This window comes from Notolepis coatsorum (genome assembly GCF_963971535.1).
Source record: "Notolepis coatsorum genome assembly, chromosome: 9".
NCBI lineage: Eukaryota > Metazoa > Chordata > Actinopteri > Aulopiformes > Paralepididae > Notolepis > Notolepis coatsorum.
Window position 1 is genome coordinate 124,503,564 of NC_140173.1, and position 25,213 is coordinate 124,528,776.

At 42.8% G+C, this 25,213-nt stretch overlaps 1 protein-coding gene across 2 annotated transcripts; it reads right to left on the reverse strand.

Annotated features, from left to right (window-relative positions):
• Positions 1 to 113: 113 nt before the first annotated feature.
• On the reverse strand, positions 114 to 25,213 carry LOC311234502 (survival of motor neuron-related-splicing factor 30-like). Of its 2 annotated transcripts, none has more exons than XM_084321723.1 (6): positions 25,079 to 25,213; positions 24,539 to 24,658; positions 23,858 to 24,000; positions 22,064 to 22,219; positions 12,005 to 12,158; positions 114 to 757 (listed from the first exon to the last, which is right to left on the reverse strand). In XM_084321723.1, the coding sequence occupies exons 2-6, from the start codon at positions 24,656 to 24,658 to the stop codon at positions 620 to 622; spliced, it is 711 nt and encodes a 236-aa protein (XP_084177849.1). In that variant the 5' UTR covers positions 25,079 to 25,213; the 3' UTR covers positions 114 to 619. The 2 variants fall into 2 exon arrangements, with proteins under 2 accessions (XP_084177849.1, XP_084177848.1); XM_084321722.1 differs by having other exon boundaries at positions 12,002 to 12,158.

A 25,213-nucleotide genomic window follows, 5' to 3' on the forward strand; every position in this document is an offset into this window, starting at 1 on the left:
AAAAATATATAGTTTCAACAGCTGTGGCATTAAGGTTATTGACATAAAATCATTACTTGTAGCAGATGGTTACAAAACTGCACACCAAAATGACGTGGAGGCATGCATCAAAATCTCTCAAAACAAACCAAAAAAATGTTTATTTCACTGGTAAATATACAAAAGAAAATGCAAAATTAGGCTCAAGAGATTTCCTGTAAAATCTTCATCATTATCACTAAACTGATATGAGAAGAAATTATGAATATTAAAATCCAGTTGACCCTCAAAATTAAACACCAACAGTCTAAACTTGTATAAATTAGGGAAATCTTAGCATGTATTTGGTCTCCGTAGTATCCAAAACATACAACAGACAAGACTGAATTCTATGACCAAACACCATTTTCTGTTCTTAGTCGTTCCATTTGCAGTGAAAGAAATTCCTAGTTTTGGAAATTTCATATTCTACACATAAGAAAACGACTCCCGTTAAGTCGACCAAATGGTGTGTAAGCAATTCGTTTCAACGCTTATTTACTCAAGTAACTTAAAACCATATATAAACACAATGGCAAGGACCGATCCAGCTAGTATATATAGCAGGGTGATTATTAACATTTACTTTCATACATTTAGGTCACTGTGGCATTAAATGTCGGACATTGTATTTCGATGTGTCGTGATACTGTGTCATAGGCTTGTCGGCGATGCCACACGTTCCCACCCCAACTTTGCCGTTGACGCTTTCCGGAGATGCGAATATACTCCTCTTTACCTGTGAAACAAAAAAGAAAGAAAGAAAAAATTATTTTAGTAGGAATTGTAACATGTTTAGTCACTAGTGTTGCTAGATGGATAAGTACCTTCAAATCTAGTTCTGAGGTAAATTGACCAACATCCCAAAAAATTAAGCTAGTTTTTTTTTTATCCACTTTTTCTGCTTATTTTCTATTTTTCTCCCATCCCAATTTCGCATTTCCAATTCTTCCCTTCCCTGTCTTGAATGTTGCTAGACTATGCCTCCCACTGGTCGGCTGTAGTGAGGATAGAAGCCTTGCATCACGTGTACACGAGGAGGCAGCCTGTCGCATCTTTTCACCGCAACAGCTCGAACTCTGTGGCGAGGAGTAACGCGTGGGAGGCTTACGCTGCCCCCGATACTTCCTGTTTCCACCGTACCGGCGTCACCCAACCAACTTGTAGGAGTCGCTGTCCACAACGTCCAATCCCCCAACAGCTCGAACTCTGTGGCGAGGAGTAACGCGTGGGAGGCTCACGCTGCCCCCGATACTTCCTGTTTCCACCGTACCGGCATCACCCAACCGACTTGTATGAGTCGCTGAGCTTCTAACGTCCAATCCCCACCCACCGGCTTTCCCACCCTCTAACACTGCCAATTGTGTTAGTATGACGGCCGGCCAAGCCGGTAACAACGCAGAGAGCTGGGCTCGATACCAGCATATCCTGCGATAGTGGCGAGCGCCTTGCCCACTGCGCCACTCAGCCGCCAAATTAAGCTAGTTTCTAAAGCTACTTTCAGATTCATTATTTCTTCGACAGCTCGATACCAGCATCTCCTGCGTTAGTGGCGAGCGCCTTGCCCACTGCGCCACTCAGCCGCCAAAAATTAAGCTAGTTTCTAAAGCTACTTTCAGATTCATTATTTCTTTGACAATTCTACTTCAAACACTGGCTTTGCTGAGACTTAAAAAAGGAACACAACAACATTTTGGGATATGTTAGCCTAGCTTAGCACAATGAATGGAAGCGGACATGACCGGTTAGCCTAGGCATTGTCCAACTAACACCTCTCCCGAAGGCTAACCGGTCATGTCCGCTTCCATTCATTGTGCCAAGCTAGGCTAACATGCAACCAGATAGCTTTTCTACTGAACGCAGAGAGGAAACTGGTATAAATCTTCTCTCCCTGGAGAAGACGGTAAGCTAATTTCCCAAAATGTTGGCGTGTTCTTTTAACACTTTGGTTGCCTAAGGTTAAATTAATGATATACCATAGATTGCCAGCGCTATTTGTCTATGGAGAAAGTCCCCTTCTTTGCAGGGCTATAACTTTTTAAATTCTATTGCTACATTGCCATTATTAGGGCCCATTCAAAGTCCTATATGTATTGTTCATTGTGTAGCAACGTTAAACTTTTTCATTCACATATTCATAGTAAAGTATGGTCTAATGTATAAGTATGTTTTCATCTCTTTCTGCAGCTTTCTCCAGAACGTGATATATAGCCCCAAATGCATTATATTGATGATGAAATACAGTTTGATGGCAATCGGGGCGATATAAAAAATTCCAACTAGACGTACTTCTAGAAGTTACTACACGTCATCTGATGTTGACCGGATGGGCGAGGGGGCGTTTATAATTCCATGGGCAGCGTTATACCAATCATCTAATGTGGGTCAAATGTTCATCATAGCAGTTAGTGTCGAACACGGTAATATTACACGCTAAAACTCACCCCAGTCTCCGCGGGCCGTTGGGCGATCAGCGTGGGGTAGACAGTTTTCCATTATGGGATGTTGAAATAGTCGGTCCATTTCCAGGTTGTATAATAATATATACGTCCAAATCATGTTGTTTTTTCGAGTTATTTGCAGCGATCGATGTTCACTGTGTGAAGACGGAGTCTCTCTAACATTAGCGAGTGCCCGGACCCCATATGGAGTGAGTCCTACCGGGTTAAAGGTTGACATCCGGTTTCGATCTGCCGATCGGCCACCAGATGGCGGTCTTGAACCGCTAGAGGATTGAGAGGAGATCACACTTGTGTCTCAGGCCAGCGGAGGGACATTATGGATCAGATCGCAGATTTTTGAAATATTGATATAAAGACGACGTAAAGCGTCCCCCGGCAACTTTAGCATCGCCAGCAAAGACGTCTAAAGACGCCCCCTGGCAGTCAAAGTGTTAAGATGTCCCCTCTGTAGAACATGTGATGTGAACTAGCCGGGTAGCTACCTGGCTAAACAAGCTAGCCCTGATGCACCGTTAGATCCCAGTCTACTGGCAAATACTATCATTTGGAATTACCAATGTGGTAATATGTGGGGCTCTTATCTCTCATACAGGTTTGAATTGAAAGTTATACGTCAACATCTCTCTGAAAGAAATCTACACAACTCAAACTTATCCCACCAACCACCCCTTGCTTTGGTAACTCAGTTGTTGGTTAGACCATCACCTCCAGGTGTATTTATATATAATAATAATAATAATAATAATAATAATAATAATAATAATAATAAAAACACAGCCATTATAGAAGTGATTGTTTACAGACCAAAAATATGCTAACTAGTACAGAGATATATGGAACAAGTTTCCGTGGCATTTTATTTATGCAGGAAGTAGTTGCTGTATGAAACAACAACAAACCTCCATGGTAAGTCAAAGTGACCTCACAGCCAGCCCAAGATATGAGCGTCTGACTGGATCGAGAGCTCAGACCAGCTGGTCTTTTCTAGGGGAGGGAGGTGGGTGGGGATGCTTTCCTATAAGCTCATTGGCAGGATACTGTGACTCGCCAAGGCCTAACACTATACTGGCTTTGACACACATTTGTTGTAATCACATACTTAAGGGCCCCTATTGTGAAAAGGGCCCTTTCCTGTGTTCTTTCATTGTTTTTACACAATGAAGGGTTGTTGTCAACACTTAGATAATTGTGAAATATGTACATAGAGTTCAGCTGTGACAAGAACCCTCCCTAGTGAAACAAGCCATTCAGAATTGCAGCCACAATCAATTTGTACCTCAAGTTTGACCTAAAAAGGGGCAGCTAAGTGGCACAGTGGGCAAGGCGCTCGCCACCAGCTCTCGGCGTTGCTTCTGGCTTGGCTGGTCGTTCATACTAATACAATTGGCAGTTTTAGGGGGTAGGAAAGCCAGTGGGTGGGGATCGGACGTTGTGGACAGCGACTCCTACAGGTCGGTGCGGAGCAGGAAGTATCGGGGGCAGCGTGAGCCTCCCACGCGTTACTCCTCGCCACTGAGAGATCGCGCTGTGCAGGTGAAAAGATGCAACGGCTGCCTCCTCATGTACCGGAGGGGACACGTGATGCAAGGCTTCGTCCACATTGCAGCCGACCAGTGGGAGGCATGGTCTAGCAACGTCAAGACAGGGGAGGGAAGAATTGGATAATACGAAATTGGGATGGGAGAAAAATAGGAGAAAAAAAAAGTGTATCAAAAAATAAAGTTTGACCTAAAAGATGTATTTATAACGGTAAGTTTGATATGGCTGGATCTCGAGTCATATCTGATCTGCAATGTCTAGTTTGATCTGAATTTCATTTGACGGTACAGGCTCATACCGCATTGTTAGATGTACAATAATGATCATATTAATATGATAAAAGCGACTTGCTTGTTACAGACACAGAAACAGCCTGTCGAGAAGAGGACTGAAACAGAGGGGTAGAGGCTGCTAGAATGCATAACCTGAGCAGGAAATTACAAGACATGTTTAGGGGACATGAAAGACCTATATTAACTTGTTGAAAAGGACTAGTTTAAAGTTTACTTTAAAAAGGTGCACTGGTTAAGGTTTTCAACAGTTTGGAACGAGGACCATGTAGACTAGATGCTGTGCGGAGACCAGGGTTCCCGTTAGAATTTTCTTTTGCAGGTCTGAGTGATTTCAATCTACCGGACAAATGGGATGAATTCCGGTCAGAGTTTATTGAGCTTAAAAACAATTGATAGGCCTATATAAAGAATGACATCCTCATGGCATTTATAATATTTTAACTTAAAACTAGGCTACTTTTGCGTATATACGGTCATTAATATATTCCAAATAAAATAAGTCCCGAGACTTCGTGCTGCTGCCGACTTGAGGTGTCGGTGGGCAGACACTATGGTCGCCAAAAACGCTGTACCACGTCATTCCCCGCCATGCTCATTCTGCCAAAGACGCCGTACCACGTCTTTGATATCAATATTTCAAAAATCTGTGATCGAAATCATATTTCTCCCCCGGAGACTTGAGATCTACTGTTGATCCCCTCTCAACTCTCCAACGGTTCAAGAGCGCCACCTGGTGGCCGATCGGCGGATCGCCCAGAGCGGAAACAGGAAATGGAAGCTGGTGCTCATTCCAATTCGGTCCGATCACTCGGTAATAGTCCCAGGACTCGAGCTAGACACAACGGATAGCAATCAGTTACCAATAACTCGATAAACAACATGATTTGGACGTATATACTATTATACAACCTGGAAATGGATCGCATATTTCTACATCCCATAATAGGAATATTTCTGTTCCACGCTCATCGCCCAACGCTATGAGGAAGCTACGGTAAGATTCAGCGTTATTTTTTAACGTGTTCGATACTAACTGCTCTAATGATCATATCACCCACACTAGATGAATCATCTAACGTTGGCCACGGAATTATAAACGACCCCCCCCCCCCCCCCCGGTCAACATCAGATGATCAGTAGTAACTTCTAGAAGCACGTCCATTTGAAATTTTTTATCTCGCGCAGATTCCTATCAAACTGTATTTGATCATCAATATAATGCATTTGGGGCTATAAATCACGTTCTGGAGAAAGCTGCAGAAAACGATAAAAACACTTATACTTTAGACCGTATTTTAGTATGAATATGTGAATGAAAAAGTATAACGTTGCTACACCCTGAACAATAGATACTTGACGTTGAATGGGCCATAGTAATGTCAATTTAGCAATACAATTAAAAAAGTTATAGCCCTGCAAAGAAGGTAAACATCCCCATAGACAAATAGAGCTGGCGGAGGATGGTATATTAACACTTTAATCGCCGTTGACGCTGGAACACGTCATTCCCCGCCATGCTCATTCTGCCGAAGACGCTGGACAGCGTCTTTGATATCAATATTTCAAAAATCTGTGATCGGAGACATGAGATGTACTGGTGAGCCCCTATCAACTCTCTAACGGTTCAAGAGCGCCATCTGGTGGCCGATCGGCGGATCGCCCAGGGAAGAAACAGGAAGTGGAAGCTGGTGCTCATTTAAATTTGGTCCGATCACTCGGTAATAGTCCCAGGACTCGAGCTGATCACGACGGATAGTGATCAGTTACCAATAATTCGATAAACAACATGATTTGGACGTATATACTATTATACAACCTGGAAATGGATCGGATATTTCGACATCCCATAATAGAAAAAAATTCTGTTCCACGCTCATCTCCCAACGGCGAGAGGAAGCTACGGTGAGTTTCAGCGTTATTTTGTAATGTCTTCTATACTAACTGCTCTAATGATCATATCACCCACACTAGATGAATGATATAACGTTGCCCACGGAATTATAAACGACCCCGCCCCCCCATCCGGTCATCATCAGATCATACGTAGTAACTTCTAGAAGTACGTCCATTTGAAATTTTTTATCTCGCACAGATTCCTACCAAACTGTATTTGATCATCAATATAATGCATTTAGGGCTATAAATCAAGTTCTGGAGAAAGCTGCATAAAACGATAAAAACATACTTATACTTTAGACCGTATTTTAGTATGAATATGTGAATGAAAAAGTATAACGTTTCTACACCCTGAACAATAGATACAAGACGTTGAATGGGCCATAGTAATGTCAATTTAGCAATAAAATTTAAAAAGTTATAGCCCTGCAAAGAAGGGGAACTTCTCCATGTTAAATAGGGCTGGCGAGGGATGGTAAATTATGAATTTAACCCGGCGATCAAAGTGTTAAGAATATAAGTCTGGCGACCAAAGTGTTAATAAACAGCAGTCTGTTATAATCACATTTTTATGAGCTAACGAATTCCGTTATATTGGACATTTGTATTAATTATATCAAGCGAAGAACTGAGAAATTTGGCAGAGAGAGACGGCAACATTATCGTGGGTTTGCGTGATGTATATCTCCACCTCCCAACAACTTGGTGCTGGTCATAATGTCTGGTGAAAATAATTCCCTCTAAGCACAATTTGATTATTTGAATTGTATTAAAATAGGTTAAAATTAAATAGCCTATGCGATGAACGAAACAATCATTACATTTGTTTCATCGTTGCTTCACCAAGGAGGTCTGTCTAATAATGCCAACGATGTGTCAGCACGAGCTTGCTGCTAGATTTACGAGAAGCATGGAGCTGCAGACCCACAGAACAGCAGTGTTTTCAGGTCCGGTCGGGGGACCGCTCAGCAGCGCCCCCAACCCAACAGCTGAATTGCCATTGGCTGAATTAGAGTACTGCACTGTGCCGAAAAAGCTGGTGGGTTCTGTGGGTCTGCAGCTCCATGCTTCTCGTAAATCTAGCAGCAAGCTCGCGCTGACACATCGTTGTCATAGACAGACCTGCTTGGTGAAGCAACGATGAAACAAATGTAATGATTGTTTCGTTCATCGCATAGGCTATTTAATTTTAGCCTATTTTAATACAATTCAAATAATCAAATTGTGCTTAGAGGGAATTATTTTCACCGGACATTATGACCGGAGAGATTAAATATGTCTGACTTCAACAGATTTAGCCGGTCAAATACCGGCAATTACCGGCTAACTGAAACGCTGGCGGAGATGCCAATATTTGCATTAAAATCTATTTGTCAAATTATACTGCGTGTATCTGTATTCAGATAAAACCAGATGCGAGTGTGGTTTAAACTGAAAGTGAGTGTGGCTTCATCAGAAATAGTTTCTAATGCCAGAACTCAGAATCCCACAGATGAGGTAAATGTCATCATTATTATCATCAGAGACAATGGGACAACTATAATTGTAGTTAGAGATTCATCATCCTCACTCTACATCAATAACACGGTCATTGACTCCATCATCCATATTTAGAGAGAGGGTACATGCTAGCTTGGAACTCTTTACAAAGCACTCTCAAAATGTATACTTTGGTAACCCTTGGTCAATTAAAATCCATGATAACAAACAATTCAGCTTCTGTTCATGCCTGCTTTAAATTAATGTATTATATCTTGCATCTATCCTGTACTTGTATACTTAACAGAAAGAGAAAATAATCATTCTGGTGGGCATTACTGCAGCCAAGCAGATAGCCATGAGGTGGAAAGAACCGGAGAGGCTCACAATGATTAATTCTCTGACACTGTTGGATATAATTTATATGGAAATCTCTACTGCACGGGTGATTGGGGTTGGACAGGCCGGCATTGGACTTTGGGTCTCAGTGGCCGAGAGAGTAAAGGCCACAATCTAGCGGCGGAGCGGGGTCTGGGTGTTTGTCCTGGGGGGTCCTGGGGTGGGAGTCTGGGAGGAATTGTCTTTTGTGGCGTCTGTAATAGTATAAGTCGATTTTTTTGTATGTCATGTTCTGTGTTTATTATTTTTGTTATTGCTAATGTCATTGTTGTTATTATTGTGGTATTGTGAGGTATTGTTACTGTATTGTGTTTGTCTTGTTTTGTGTATAAAATATTTGATAAAGAATTTTTTTTAATAATTACATTATACAACTACTAGCTAAACACAGACTACGGTAATTCTCTAGTTGCGTTTACAGTTGTTGCCCCTAGCTGGCGAGGCACCACCATTAGCTTAACCAGCACAGCCGAGGCAAGCTGCCTTTCCTCGGGAGAAAGAGATACGTCCCAAATTTGTCTTTTCTATTGCAAATCTTGTAATGAAAGTTTAGCTAAGCTTCTTATGTTTTAGTTAGCCCCATGTTGTCGTGGGGAAAGACAGCTTGTAGCTTAACATACCTCAGCTATGCTAGTTAACACATCCTGCGCCAAAAACATCGTACAGCGTGTTTCAAGGTTATGCTAATTCTGCCATTCCACGGCATACGACGTTATTGAGATCATATTTCATTTTTTCGCCATGGTATTCAGAATGCCCTCACCCAGCCTCGGCTGATACAGTGGGAGCCTGCACAACTCTGCAACGCTTCAATACTGCCGCCTGGTGGTGATCGGGCGAGTTACAACCGGAAATGGATCTCTGGTGATCTCCGTGTACCGGGGAAATTAGTCACATATTGTTGCGGGACTCTAGACACACATCGTACATATGGATCGCTGCCATAACTCAATAATCTATATGATTTGGGCGTTTATTATTATTATACAAACGGGAAATGGATCTAGGCGATCCACGTAAAATAAGTGGGATCTTTTTCCTCCAGTCTCATCGGCGAACGGTAAGAGGACACTGACGGCATTTTCAGCGTGATCGTTTATTATTATTAATGCAAACCGCTCTGATCAATATATCACCCATACTACATAAAGCATTTACTGACGATCACGGAATTATAAACGACCCCCCCCGTTCATCCGCGCATGATTAGTCATAACGTTTAGGATCATGTACAGTTGAAATTTTTAACATAGCGTGCATTGGCAACAAATGGCAGTTGATAATCTATATATGCGTTTATGCCTATAACTCACGTTCTAGGAATTACTGCAGAGAACATATTTATATTCTAGACGGTATTTTCGTATGAATCTATGAATGAAAAAGTATAACGTTCCTACATCCTGAACGATAGATAATCGATGTTGAATGGGCCATAGTAATGTCAATTTAGCAATACAATTTAAAAAGTTATAGCCCTGCAAAGAAGATAAACATCTCCATAGGCTTAGAGTGGTATGAGACGGGCAAACTCCGTGGCAGTTAATGTGTTAAGTTAACGTGGACACATCAATGCAACGACCAGCCCTTTGTGAAAGTGACCATTATAATAGGTTCTGTTTAGAAGTCATTGCGTGTAGATTATTAGGATAGTCTCTGGTCAGCAGTCTTTTGTAGCCCCTGATTTTTTTATAGGAAGTGGTAGGGAAAGTATCATGCTGCCTTCAAACAGGGTTGTCTTTGCCATGTTCACAAGAAGAGTCCATATGAATGAACCACTGTTGTGGTATTCGCAACATCTTAAGTGGACATTTCATGAAAGCTCCTAGTTCACGAGTTGTGATGTAGTGATGACGTTTCTTTTGCACTTATTCCATATTCCCAATTTTCTCATTATGCCAATTCCCTTCTTGTGAATGCGAGTGAAGGCACACTTGATTAAGGTTGAGTTGAGAAATAACATTTAAAAACCACCAGTACCCTCTGCATTTTCCCTGATAACCAAGCAAGTAGACCAATGATGCAATTTATTTATTATATCGTAATCAAATTGTCCACAATAATCACAATCGCACCATTTCACCAAATCGTGCAGCAACTAACCAGCGATGGTGGATTGGAGACCATAGTTTGTTTTGCCGTTGAATTATTGTAATTCTATTAATTCTTAGTAAATTAATATTATATCTGAGGAAAATGTTGATATTATCAATAGTCTCATCTTTTCCTGTCATTATGACTTTGCATTTAGTTAGCTAAATCGTTGGCCTCAGTGGCTTCAAGACACTGCCCAGTTGCCTAGCAACGATGTCCTAATGACTTTACCCACTTGAACACCAAGCATATCGTGTACTCAATGTCCCATGTCGAGACCACAAACTCACAAGTTCCATTACTGATTTGGAGGCAGGGTTTCCATGGGTTAATCAGAGCTTGATTAGTGATTGTGGCCAGCTGTGTGTGTGTGCTGGAGAGAACCATGTGGAAGACCATGCTGTGTGCTTCTTCGGTCCCTCTTCTGCTTGCTTTCTTGTTTTTAATTATTGCCTACCACTAAAGAGGAATTCACATATTCTGTGCCCCAGGAGAGAACCCAATTGGTGATGTATAATTATATACTAATTTAATAAGTATTAAATTATGGCTGCTCCATAGACAATGAATGGGGCTCCGACTCTTGTGAGCTGCGAGATGTTGTGAGTTCTTACACCCAAATGAGGCTTTGATTCTGGTTCAGACCATATAGCAATGCTAGAATATAAATCTCATTTGGGCACAAGAAGTCCCACAAACATTTCATGGCCATATAAAGTCAGGAGGCCCATTCATTGTCTATGGACTATGGAGCAGCCCCAGATGTTACACAATAACAGAAATCAATACTGTCCAGCCCTACCAGCTGACGACTGGTTTACACCAAACCAAGTGGAAGGCATCTTTATGCACATGCACTGTGTAGCAAATAAACTGAACCCTATCAATTAACTCCGTGCTTAGTCCTCATCAGTCTGGTTTCAGAGCCCAGCATAGTACAACACTGGTTGTGAACGATATTAGCTCAGCCTTGGACAATAAAAAACATTGCGCAGCACTTTTCATAGACCTTTCAAAGGCCTTCGATACAGTCGATCACTCCCTTCTACTGCATAGACTAACTAGTATTGGTCTGGATGACAATTCCCTTAGCTGGTTTCATGACTATTTAACATCCAGGCGTCAGTGTGTGAGAGCTGGCCATGTCCGGTCCGAGTTTCTATCCATAGGCAAGGGAGTTCCACAGGGTTCGGTGCTGGGCCCTGTCCTCTTCACAATTTACATAAACAATATTTTATCATCTTTAACACATTGACCGCCACAGCAGGGGGCGCTAATACCCCATTCATTGCCAGGTCTTTTTTCAATGGATATGGCATTTGCGAGTGCTTAAAATATATCTTATATTATATCTATGGGTCTAATAACGCTGTCGGGTCTCAGTGAGCTGCTTCTAGTCAACATTGCAGAGACAGATTTGTACATTTCCGTTTGATACCGTTTGAATAGAGTATGGTTTGGGTGTTTCAGTAATTCCAGGAAAAGGTGAAAAAAAGCATTTTACTGTAATCCAGTAATCACGTTGTAATTTCTCAGCTGATTATCTAATCATCCTGAAATCAACGCTAGATTATCACTGTCTCCTCGTCCATACATGAAATGACATGAAAAGATCGTAGCGGGGCGCTCCCTTATGGAATTTAAATGTCTGATTTAATTTCTATACGATTCATGTTGTAACGGTTTTTAACTGATTGCACTGCATTGTTTTGTCGTTTTATCTTGTTGTACACTCGGCAGTTCTGTGAATGAGGTGGCCTCACCTCAGAGCTCACCCGAGTATAAATAAAGGTTTCAATCAATAAAAAGATCGGGACTCACTACCTGTCCTTTCTTGTTCTTTGAGTAGGCTTTGTTGTTGAACTGTTGCCACTTGGACTTCTGGTCCTCCCTCTCCTGCTCCAACTCCTTCATCCTCAGCACCTTCTTCTGGGCTTTCTTCTTCTTGTATTCCCTCTGCTCAGCTATCTGCTCCTTCCTGTGCGACAAACAAAAACAAGGAGAAATTGTACCCGTATATTGTATACAATGGCAATGAAACGACACCTCCCTAGATATCACAGTAGCCGATGGTAGTAATTAGGGACGTGTACAAGCAACTTTGTGTTTGGGAAAATCTCCCCACTTTCACCCAGCCAGTGTAGCTCACCATAACCACGGCAGATCTAGATTCTAGAGTTATGGTAATGTATAACAAGTAGCCTTGTGATAATGAAATCAATCCCTCTCAAACCCTGCCCTCTGTTCTTGACCCTCCAATCACAACTGTTGCAATTGGGAGGATAAAAAGGGGATGGGGTTCAACTCATTCTGCACCATACCCGAGTAAAGTCGGGATATCTCGACATGCGTTGAGCGCCAAAACCAGAGTATACTCTGGTTTTGATCCCCGTTCTATGCGGTCAGCCGGAGCCCTCTAGGTGTCCCCGATTCATCTACCTACGTTGGAATTGCAATGGCGATCTAATTAAAACTGCGGTGTGTTTTGGTCTTACGACAGTCGTCTTTTAGCAAATCGCAAAGCCTGCGATTTGGGATACGTTATACAGCGAGTTTGATTCAGGTTTTTTTTCTTGTGTGCCAGTCAGAAGTGCTGTGCTCTCATTGCTCACCGGGGGAGCTTGTGGACGCGACAATAGTGGTGGTTGTAGGGTGTTTGAGCTTGTAGCGCTAGTTAGCTCATAGCTATCGTTGGCTTCTAACGGTGTATACACAATATGTACAACGACACAATGATCAAACACCTTATAAATACTATTGTCATGTCCATAAGTTCCCTGGCAGAATACTTGTGAGGACAAGGGTATACAAGGAGGAGAGAACCATTTTAAATCGGGTATTCATGCTGGCTAACAAGCTGGGTAGCTATGAGCTAACTAGCGCTACAAGCTCAAACACCCTACAACCACCACTATTGTCGCGTCCACAAGCTCCCCCGGCAGAACACCCGCAAGGACAAAGGCACACAAAGAGGAGAGAACCACCCCAAATTGGGCACTAATGCCGGCCAACAAGCGACCTGTGTCTATGCCTTCTACATCGGGCATTCATGCTGGCTAACAAGCTGGGTGTCGTGGTATGGCGTTAGCACAACAGCAGCTACCAAGCTAGCTTCTAACGGTGTATACACAATATGTACAACGACACAATGATTTACATTATTACATATCGTCACCCTCTTAAAATAATGGCCTAAGTCATTTTTTGGATTTTTTTTTTTTGCCTAATTCATATCTTCATGATGCTGGCCACCCTCTGGTACAATCGCCTACATCCTTAATTGAAAGGATCATGCTGTTTCTACCCTGGAAGAATATTGCCTATGTCAAGAGTGTGACTTAGGCAGTTTTATCTTTTGCCTAAGTCACAAGACATGCGACTTAGGCAATTTTACAACTTTTCAAGATGGCAGATGCCTCGAGAAACAAGAAAAGCTACAGTCTGGATGAAGTCATTTCCATGATTCAGGGCTCGTCCCCTATTGGTAAGTGATAAGGTTTACTATAATATAGGCCAGGCTATACATGTGTAGTTATTTAGTCTTTTACTGTCACAAATGATAGTTTAATTAAACACAAAATAGTGAATGAATCCAAGCAGAAACGTCTCAAAGGAATGCCGTACAAGGGCAAAGGTGGCAACAAAATACCTGCGAAGGCTAAGTGTCTTCCCTGCAATTCAAAGTTGTCAACAAGTCAAGACTCGAGACTGCCAATCCATTACAGAAGAACAGAGGCAGTGGATATTTCAGAATGTTTGGTCGATGAACACCTGGGAAGAACGTCGGTTATACATCAAAACTTGGTCACAAAGGTCGCCATAAAGCAAAGGAAAGTTGCTGACGAATCCAGGCGCAATGTGTCATTGTCCTACCAACTTAAACTTCAGGATGGAACGAGTCATAAAGTGTGCCAGGCACTTTTTTCTTCTACACTTGGTCTCCATGAAAGAACCATTAGACACTGGCTGAATGAAGACACCATCGACCATGACAGACAAGCAGCAGCCCCGCCAACTAAATCTGGACCCAAGAGTGGCAAGCATGCAAAGCTGGAAACTGACGTCACAGATTTCCTTAAAGGACTGGTTGAAGGACCTGCCCACTGTTGATTCGCATTACTGCAGAAGCACAGCGACCTACAAAGACAAGAAGTTCCTTCACCCAGGCACAACCATCTCCCAACTACATCGGGAATATCAACAAGCAGCTGCAACTGCTGGAGTGAGGGCCGTTGGGATAAGGCATTTTACAGATGTGTTCCATGAAGGAAAGTATTCCGTATTCATTCCTCGAAAAGATCAGTGTGATGTTTGTGTTTCATTCAAGCATGGTAATATCAGTAAGGCCAAATATGATGCACATGTGATGGCAAAAGATGAAGCAAGACAAGAGAAATCACACGACAAGGATTCTGCAAACAATGAGAAGCCGTTTGGACAATGGACTTGCAAGCCGTGCTGCTGTGTCCAAAAACCCAAGCCAGCTGCCTGTATTATAAAACAAAACTGCAGGTCCATAACTTTACCCTCTATGACTTGAAATCAAAGGAAGGGTACTGCTACATGTGGGGCGATCTCAGTAGCGAAGTATTCGCACACCTTCATTATCGCCATTTTGAAGGTTTGATCAAAGATCATCCAGAAATCAAGGAGATAGTAGTGTGGAGCGATGATTGTGGTTATCAGAACCGCAATGCAAATATGGCGAATGCATTTTCTGAGCTTGCCAGGAAATATGGGGTACTAATAACACAGAAGTACCTTGTTGCTGGACTCATACAAATGGAGTGTGACAGCATGCATAGTACCATTGAACGTAAAATTCACCCCGAGAGACTACGTGATCATACTCCAGACTGCAAGAATCAGACCATCACCCTACCATGTGAAGGTGGTCAAGCATGATGAAATCCTGAAATTGAATGGCTCTTACATCCTCAGCATCAGACCAGGCAAAAAAGCTGGAGATCCGACTGTACATAATTTGCGGGCTCTTCAGTTTAGCAGTGATGGCAAGGTCCATTACAAGCTATCCTTCTCGGATAACTCATGCGAAGCACTGCCACAGAGGGTCCAGGTGCCAAACGAGCTGATGACATGGATTAGAATGTTTCCACATGCTCTGCCAATCACAGAGAGGAAGTTTCAGGACCTTCAGTCCATGAAACATGTCATGCCCACCGAGTGTCATCACTTCTTCGATAATTTGCCACATAAATAGGCATCAATCAATAGCTCTGCAAAGAAGAGCTGAAGGGAGAAGTGAGGAGAGGAACATGCCTCCCAGTGTTTGATTTTCCTGCCATTTGTTTGATTTTGAGTGATTTAACTACAATAAAAACCCAGTAAAGAAGAGCTGGGGGGAGAGGAACATGCCTCCTCCTCAGTGTTTGATTCACCTGGCATGTTTGATTTAGCCAAGAGTGATGTAGGAGCCAAAGCTATATATTTAGGTTATTGTATTATATGAATGTTTATTTTTATAACCTTACATTGAAACGGCATTAGGAATATTGATTTGATTTAGATAAAGTAATTGAACAGTCTTATTTGTCATAATAGAACATTCTAGAACATTTGTGATGTCACAGTATGTCATGACCGAACGTTCTAGAACATTTGTGATGTCAGTATGATGTCATGAGCGAACGTTCTGGAACATTGGTGATGTCACCGTATGATGTCATAACCAAACATTCTAGAACATTTGTGTCTCTATATATAGTCCACAATTCTCTCAAGGGCCCCTAGAGGGGAGGATTCTGGTGGCGATGAGATGGAGGGTTCCCCCTCTTGGGGGGGCCCTCCAAGAGAGGAGATGATGTTTGTATTGTGATTGTATGACAAGAGGAGCAGAGAAGAAGGAGACAGACGATAGAAATGTGTTTTGAAGATGAGAAGAAGAAGAGTGTAAACTTTCTCAAGTGTGGGCGAAGCAAGAATTGTGGAGGGCAGTAATACGCCACGATGCGTCTACACTGCCGGAAATTCAAATAAGAAGAAGAAGAATATCTCAAGGATTTGCGGAGGGCAGTAATACGCCACGATGCGTCTACTCTGCCGGAAATTCAAATAAGAAGAAGAAGGGCCCCTAGATGGTCCAGTGGCAAGGCGATCGCCACATGGGCTGTGGAAAGCTGTGGAAAGATGGATTTTGAGAGGTGCGCAGAGTGGCGGCGTCTGCGTCCGCCGGAACTGTGCAGCGAAGACATGTGTAGGGGTAGTAGTCGGTGGTGGGAGGCGAACAGAGTAGATATGGAGGATCGGGAACAGGGAAGACCTCGCGATTGGTGGCCCCGGCCTGTGAGCGGCTGTCCAGGGTATTGGGAGGATGGTGATGGAAGTAAATGGTGTGATGGAAGTAAATGGTGTGAGAAGGGCGAGGAAGATAGCGATAGGGGTAAGAATGGCAAAGGGAAGGAGTCGGGTGGTGACAGAATGGAGTATAGTGGGGGGGAGAGTGAGAAAGAAGAGATTGAGAAAGAGGAGTGGGTAACGGTGGTGAAGAAGAGGAAGAAACAGACGGAGAGGAACGACAGCGATGGGGGTGAGAGTAGCCAGGGCAAGGGTAAGGGGTCGGGTGGTGACGTGGAGAGTAGGGGGGAGGAGAGTGGGGAAGAAGGGGGGAAGAGGAAGAAAGCGAGGGACGATAGCTCAAGAGGGCCGGGAGGAGAGGGTGCTGGAAATTATGTGGCAAAAGAGGAAGTGATTCATATAGTGGTCAGGCTTGAGGGGGAGAGGGGAGTGGGGAAAGTAGGTAGGCTCGAGTTGCCCAAACTCATTGCCGAGCAATTAGGTGAGGTAAAGTACGCGAGAGTTTTGTGGGATGGGAATCTGGCCGTAGGGTGTGGTAGTGAGGGGCAGGTGGAGAGGGCTAGGAAGATGGGGAGCATTGGTGGGGTGGGCATAAGTAGGGTGGCGAGAGTAGGGGAGGGGGGGAAGTAAGGGGGTGATAGCTGGGGTACCGGTCGAGGTTAGCGTAGAGCAGCTGGTGGAAAAGCTAAAGGAGGACGGGCGTAATGGCATAGTTAAGAGTGCAGAAAGGATGAGGAGGGGAGCAGAGAGGGCAGTGACGGAAACGGTAGTGATTAAGTTTGAGGGTGGGGTTGTTCCTAGGGAGGTGTTTGTAGGGCGTAGGATGTATAGGGTTAGGGAATTTGTTCAGAATCCTCTTAGGTGCTATAGGTGCCAGGAGTTTGGCCATATAGCTACCACGTGTAGGAAGGGGCTGAGGTGCGCTAGGTGTGGTGGGGAACATGAATATGGGAAGTGTGGAGAGGGAGTGAAGCCGATGTGCTGTAGTTGTGGTGGGGAGCATAGTGTAGCGTTTAGGGGGTGTGAGGTGATGAAGAAGGAGGTCGCGGATCGGAGAGTGAGAAGGGAGGGTAAGTTGTCGTATGCTGAGGCGGTTAGCAGGGTAGGACAGGGCAGCCAAGAAAGGGTGCAGGGGGTTGAAGGAGGGCATTTGGCAGAGAGGGTAGAGCAGGTGGAAAGAGAGCGGGGAAGGGAGGAGAAATTAGGTATTGTGGCCTTCGTGGCAGGGGTAGTTACTGGTATGGCAGAGGCTAAGGGTAAAACAGCGATGGTGAAGATGATTGTTAGGATAGCGGTTCAACATCTGGGATTGGAAGGTCTGGACTGGGAGGTGGTGCTTAGGGAATTGGCTGAGGGGGCTGCGAGGGACAAAGCAGCCCAGAAAAAGATCGCAGGGGGCAAGGAGGGTCCCGCGGAGGGGGGCTCAGGCAGGAAGTAGCAGCGTTAGCTGCACTCCAATGGACAATGTAGTTGATGACGGGGTCCAGTAGAAGAAGAAGGTGAAGTAGAAGAAGACGAAGAGCCCATACAAAGAATTGCGGAGGGCAGTAATACGCCACGATGAGTCTACACTGCCGGAAATTCAAATAAGAAGAAGAACAGGCAGTGCTTGAAACAGGACTGAACAGGACTCAACAGATAGACTAAACAACATAGACTGCAGCCTGCATTTCTCAACCAAGGTGCCAAGCCTACCGTTTTGCTGTGGAAAGAGCCAGCAAGTTGATTTACGGCTTTCCAGTGTGGAGGAATTTTCATGTGTCGAGTCGGCTGTGATTTTGGAGACTGTGAAAATACAGTTTTCTTACCTTGTAGTAGTAACGTGAATATTTAGGAAAATAGCTTTAGGACCACTTCTGTAAATAAAGACTTCGCTGTGGAAGAGAAATAAACCATTTGGATATCTTTGTTTTACACTGGAGCGGCTGTGGACAGTATTTTTCTTTATCAACGAACGTACTACTCACGAGTAAGCAACTTTAACTAGTAGAGTGGAACGTCGGCCCTCATAAGTGATTTGAGTTGTAACTGTTGAGTTTGCTTTATTGAATTTAAAGGGCCAACCACGGCCAAACTGCCCTCTGTCTCCTGAGTCTCTGTGTGCCCTGCTAGTGTGGCTTATCCTTCCCCATTGTCTGTCAAATAAATGGGAATAAAAGAAGTGACACGTTTTGCCCAAGTCACTTACTCAAGAAGTAATTTGGCCTAAGTCAGGTTTAAAATGGCTCAAATCACAACGGCATGTTTGTAAATTGGCCTAAGTCATTTATTCCTTTTATGTTACATAATTGATAGACATCGTTATTTTTATGTTAATTGTCTTCTATTGTCATAAAATTTTTGTGTGAAATTAATAAATATAATATATTCTATATATGGTTCAGTTTATTATGTTTCCTGAAAAATGAGAAATTATGACTTAGGCCACTATTTTAAGAGGGCGACGATATGGTAACGTGGTTGTGGCTTTTACAAATAGTGGTTCGCTTTAGAGATGGATGGCTAGAGCTGCCGCGGTATTGATGTTTTCCTTACCGCACACATTTGCAAAATATTTCCTACCGCCGCGGTATTACCGCACACACACAAAAAAAAAAGTTTGAATGCATTTTTTTTGTAGTCTACTCTTTATATAGCATATAGCCTGCCTCTAGTCTAAATGTCTATCTTTAGAGGATGACTTTGCAGCATGAATATTGTTTGGGATTCGGCATGCACGCATTCGTTATTAAAAGTGAAACACGGATTCGAAGTCTCCCCTCGGTGTCGCGCCCGCCGGTTACCCCCCCGACCCTTTCTTCTTCTTATTATTATAACGTTACTACTTATGATTACAAAGGCATTCGATTTGTGGCATTAACGTTAGTATAGTTACACGTTCGTATTTACCGGACCACATAGCAAGGCAAGCGTTACTCAATTAATATCTAAGTTCCTTTCTTTGCTCAGAGCGTGCCGAGTTGTACCCATTCTGCGGTCTGTTAATAAAGTTTTCAATCAGACAAGTGTATAGAACGAAGGGCTTTTATTATAACATTTCGTTGCAGTAAAATCATTATGCCTCGTTCCCTGAGGAGCGACGGCGTCGGTAATCCACTCCGGTCTCCGGTGGGACCTAACGTACTATTAGCCGTGTTGTGATGGCTGAGATTCAGGAAGTAAACGCACTGCAAGATGCTCCAAGCATGTGACGCGTATCTCTTCTGACCAATCAGTGGTCTGCAGTGTTTCATGTGACTTTTCTGGTACCCAATAGGGTCGCTTGGAATCTCGACAGAGAAGTAGGGTATATCTGCAGAGCCGCAAGCCCAACGAGAGCGTAATAATAATATAATAAAAAACAGCGGTGATGCCGGTATTCAGCCCAACGCTGCGGTGGGCATGATGTAACAGCGATACCGCGGTAATACCGATACCGCGGCAGCTCTATGGATGGCTATGATCACGGAGCAATAGTGCTGTTAGGTGAAACAGATAGAGCTTCATTCATCACTCGGCTAGTAGTAGCAAGGCTCTCTGGCTGCCGCTAGCTGTGTGTGACTCTCAGGCGTAAGCGGGGTAAGGGGGGCGTGCTAGCGTAGGGTCACGTGGGCTTAGTGGCCAATCAGGCGAACCCGGAAACCGAAATCAGACTAAATCCGTTGCGGAAGTGATACACGCGGGCCAGCCTCCTCATGTTACTTTTCCGTCAAGCCAACTGAAGAGACCAAGTGATCGCCGGCCCGGAAAACGCGTGGAATATATATTTACGTACCCAGTGTTGGATCAATAAACGCGATCGATATTTGGAATGGCGATCAGGAATTGGAATAATCTTTTTGGAGAACATCTGATCTGAGGTAAGGAATCTATTTGACCAGTCTTAGGATAATCAGCTTTTTCACAGATATATCAACATGTCCCATATGTGTGTGCGTGTGTGTGCCGCTGATCAGGAAGAGAGAATCGATATTTCAGCCCGCTTCTATAGCGTGCATAAGTACACATATACTATCGATAATCTAGCGTTTATTTGAAAACGATTCATAAATAGGGCGAAAAATGACAACGTTTGTGTATTCCAGAATATTCCAGTAAAGGGCGATTATCACAGAATCTATAAATTTTCCTGAAAAACGAGGGCTTTTCAAAATGCTATAAAACGGAAATGAACCGATTAAAAAACAATCCGTTTCGACAATGTTGACTGCAAACAAGTCATTGATAAACGACGGGCAGATTAGACACAGCCATAATTTAAGACAGAGATTATGCGTTCACAACGCTATCATTGAAGTGGGTGGTAGCATTTAACCACGTTTTACCATGTTCACCAGTGGTAATCAAAGGAGCCCTTTCTGTGTGTGTGTGTGTGTGCGCGTGCGGAAAAGACCAGATGACATGAGTTTGATAGTATTTACTGCGGATTGCCAGATAATGTTGATACTTAAATGTTAAAAAGTATACAAAATAAATGTACATGATCATGCAACAAATTTTTTTTTGTAGGAACGGTTTGGGAGAGGGAGGTAGGGAGGGGTTTTAGATTGTGTGTTGTGAAGTTTAGACTTCAGAGAGAGAGAGTACAAATTTAACTCTGGCCTCTTTAAGTGTGTATTCTTCAACGTAATAGCTTATCTACTTGAAATGTACCGAATTTTTTTTATATATATGTGACACAAATGCATTTTTTGTAAGAAATATGCTTGGCGGGTAGAATTTTTCATCTACCCGCCACTGGCCGGTGAGTCAAAAAGTTAATTTCGTGCCCTGGGTGGCAGTATCTCCTACCTTTTGAACTGGAATGGCTTGGTGAGGATACACTTTTTCCTTTTTTTTGCAAGGGCTCCTCCTCGGAGACAGAGAGACACAGCAATCGCCTCGAGATTCTGTTGCCTGCCTAATCGCGATGGCGATGCAATCACTTGGAATTATTCTTTTTGGAATACCTTCTGGCTAAGGTAAGGTATATTCTATGTCTATTTTACCAAACCTGAAACATGTTTTTGTAAAAATCAGTTTAGCGTTTTACTGGACGTAAAACATGCTCGACAAACACGATCGCAGTTTCTAGTTGAAACGACCCCCCCCCCCCATTGATGATTTTGTGAAGGCACATATGTACATGGTATATACCTTTGATTTGGGAGTATTTGGGGTTTCAGGCGATCAACCAGAACGATTTGGGCTTATTGCATATAATGCGTCGTATCTCGCGACCTATGGAAAAAGACTGGATTATTTTGGAAAGGGGCGATGTTTAGCATGTAACAAACTACAGTGTGTAGAAATTAACTAATTAGTCAGTAATGGACTATGAACAATACCTGTCAAATGAGCCATACTATTGTCTCCATAGCTATAATACAGAACACATGATGGTCTGCAAACATCGCTAAAATTGTCAATAACGCTGGCCCTAGCCAGTGCAGATGGGGAAAGCTTGTGGCGCTCAAAGAGTTAAGATACATCAATTGTCTCTGTGGTGCAACAATGAGTGTATGATAAAAATAATATGTATATTATTATTAAAAAAAATTATTAAAAAAAGGCCCACCACTACAGTCACATTCTGAGACATTTATTTACCTGGATTTGGGCTTTCCGTCCTCCTCGTTGTGTTTGCCCTCCTCCAGCGGCTTGAGGTTCTGCAGTGGGAGCACCTCTGCGTTCCCGTAGTCAGCGAAGGTGATGGCTGCCGTGCTGTTCTCTTCATCTATCTCCTCAATCTCAGCCGGATACATCCTGCCAAAGAATCACGTCTGTAAGCAGGTGAGTACAGGCCAGACTTAAATAAGGGCCCTATTTAAATAAGCACAGATTATGTAGGAGAACTCTTAATACAAGACAAAAAATGTACTCTGGGGGATTACATAATCAATCCTAATATGAACTATAAGACTTAACCTATTTATAATCTGCCCAAACCAAATCAAAACCATATGCACCAGATACCTATGCCCACAGGAATAATAGGCTTGAGTGGAATAGCGAGAATGCGATACACGACTGGGAAATTATTTTAAAAGATGCTTCTTTTTCAGTTAAACATACATAGTCTATTTTAGATGCTGTGTTGACTGGGTGTATTGCAGTGTACTGTATGCACAAGTCAGTCACCGCTTGATACTAGTAGTGGGACAGGCAGCTGAGAAAAATGGGAGTACCAGGGATTTAGGATTTGAGAGAGAAAAGTCTCAATTCCTATACACCCAACAGCAAAACATCCCATCAGTGGTGCAACATGTACCATCTGTCATCCAATCACCACCATGGTCATCTACCAAACCTACAGCTTTTTGGCCGTGTGCACGGCATCCATCTCTGCATATTAAAATAATGTGACTTTCACTAGTTTTGGCCTAGTCTTAATTTTTCTCTACCGTCTGCCCCCTGGCCATACCCTTCAAAATGTAATTTGGGAAATAATAGTCTTAAAGAGATAGTTCAGATTTCTGGACACTATGTTGCATGAAATAACTGCCAGCAGTGTAGTCCCGTGGTTGGAGTTCTGGCCGAGCGAGCCTGGAGGCTTTAGACATGAAACCAAAAGTTTTAATCCACACAAGTTACACAACATGCGGGCAAAAGGTTTACCCACCTCCTTAACAAAACCACACTCCTCCAGCTATTTTAAACAGTTGTGCTACCAGTAAAACGGCTGCAGCGCATAGTAATACACTAGCTTGTGATTGGCACAAGGATTTTGTGTTAGAAATAGGTAACCATTTTGCCTACATGTTGGATTACGTTTTGTGACCCTGTTTGCTATTGGTTCGCTCTGAACCCGGCCAGAACTCAGACCACGGTAAGTAAGCTAATAGCTTTGCTACTACTACACTTCTGGCAAGTATTTCATAGAACTTAATGTCCAAAAATACAAACTATCCCTTTAATACTGTGTATACCCTTGGGAAAAAGTTATATAGGTGTGGTCGTATGAAAAATAGACACCACCCAGGCCAAAATGAATACATTATTATTATAATTAAAGAAGGCATCCACTTTCAATAACAATACATTAAATAAACCAAGCGACATTGTTTAGCATGTATAGGGCTCGGGAAGTGGGTGCAAAGTTACAAGAGTTCTGCTATGTGTTGCCAGTCGCCATCTTTGGAGGTTCACTTAGGCCTACATCAATTTGCATTGAAAAATCGCTAAAACTGCTAAATGAACATGAACTGAGGATGGGAAAAAAGAATGGTCATGGTTTATCCCTGTGATAGTTGTGAGATTCTGTGTTCAAACAAGACTTCCAAATCAAATATACCAACAAAAATCTGTCAACACACAGTCAATAGGATAGTAGTGATCCTCTACAAATCAGCTTCCCAAGCCCTATCAGCGTTTTTTCAGTGAGAAGAGGCTGGTGACACTCACTGTCCATCCTTACTCCACACAGCCATACAGCAGTCCCCCACTTTCCAACTGTGCTTCAGGGGAACTGCATCTGTGCTGTTGGTACTGGAAGCGCCCTCAGTGGGCTGCGAGGTCAGGAGGTCCTTCGTCAACTCAATGACTTCCTGTAGAAAACATGCAGCTGGTGGGAGTTAGTTGTCTGGGGTGGGCATCTCACTCTTTTACACACACAATTGTGACTTGCAGTAATTAATAATATAAGATTTATTTGTATATCACTTTTCATTCAGAAATTGCAGTTAAGTGCTTCACAGCAGTAAAAAAATTAATAAAATATTTAAAAAAAGGCATAAGCGAGCATAAAAAAGATAGAGGTAGCAAGGTAAGGTAAATCAGTTTGTCCACATTAGGCCCATCTGTTTACGGTTTCATTCGGTAATACAAATAAAATAGACGAAGTAAAAAAAAAGTGCGGTTTAAAAATAGGCAATACTAAAAAATAAGAGTAAAGGTGATAAAATAGTTCAATAAAAATATACAATAACATTTACAACAGAGCATCAACAGAGAAGTGCATACTTTGAGTTTATTAAAAAAGTTCCTAACATACAACAGAGCAGTTTAAATTAAGAAATACAGCTTTTGAAATACTGAATAGTACAGGTTAACGTTACTACTTGTCTCTCTCACACACACACACACCTGTAAATCTTTCTGTAGCTTGAGAAGGTCTTCATTTTCTTGATCGGTTGATAAAGCAGCTTCGACTTGTTGCAGCTGGGCTTTATAGCTATTCAACTGCTTCATCAAGTCGTCCGACATCTGTGTACAACAAGCGCAAAAGGTCAACGTTATAGACGAGCCGCTTGTTTTCTAGTGAAGCGAGGAACTATGCTAACAGTTACGCTAAGCTAACGTAGCTAACAACAACAAAGATCAAGCCACACTCATGCCAAATGCAGCCGGCAATCGTGAAATGTACGTAATAATAGGGCTACTTATGATCCGAGATATACTAACGTTATATAGACACACGTTAGGTTGGTTGGCTTAGCGTTAACACAGCCCTTTGTCCGTCCGGAGCACCACCGAACACTAGGCCTTAACTGGCTAACGGTTGTTTCTCAAGCTAACCAGCTAACGTTAGCAATAATAGCAAGTGACGACGGACATTAAAGCATTACCAAACAAATTAGCTACATTTCCAAACTACGAGGGTGTTAATTAAATGTTCAATCTTACCTCTATGTGGTTATTTTAGACAATAAATATAGTAAACATCCAGATCCTACGACAATTACCCTAAGACAAAACTACAGAATATGCGTCTCCTATGGCCCCAACAAAACAACCGGAAGCTATATTATAGTTCTCGCG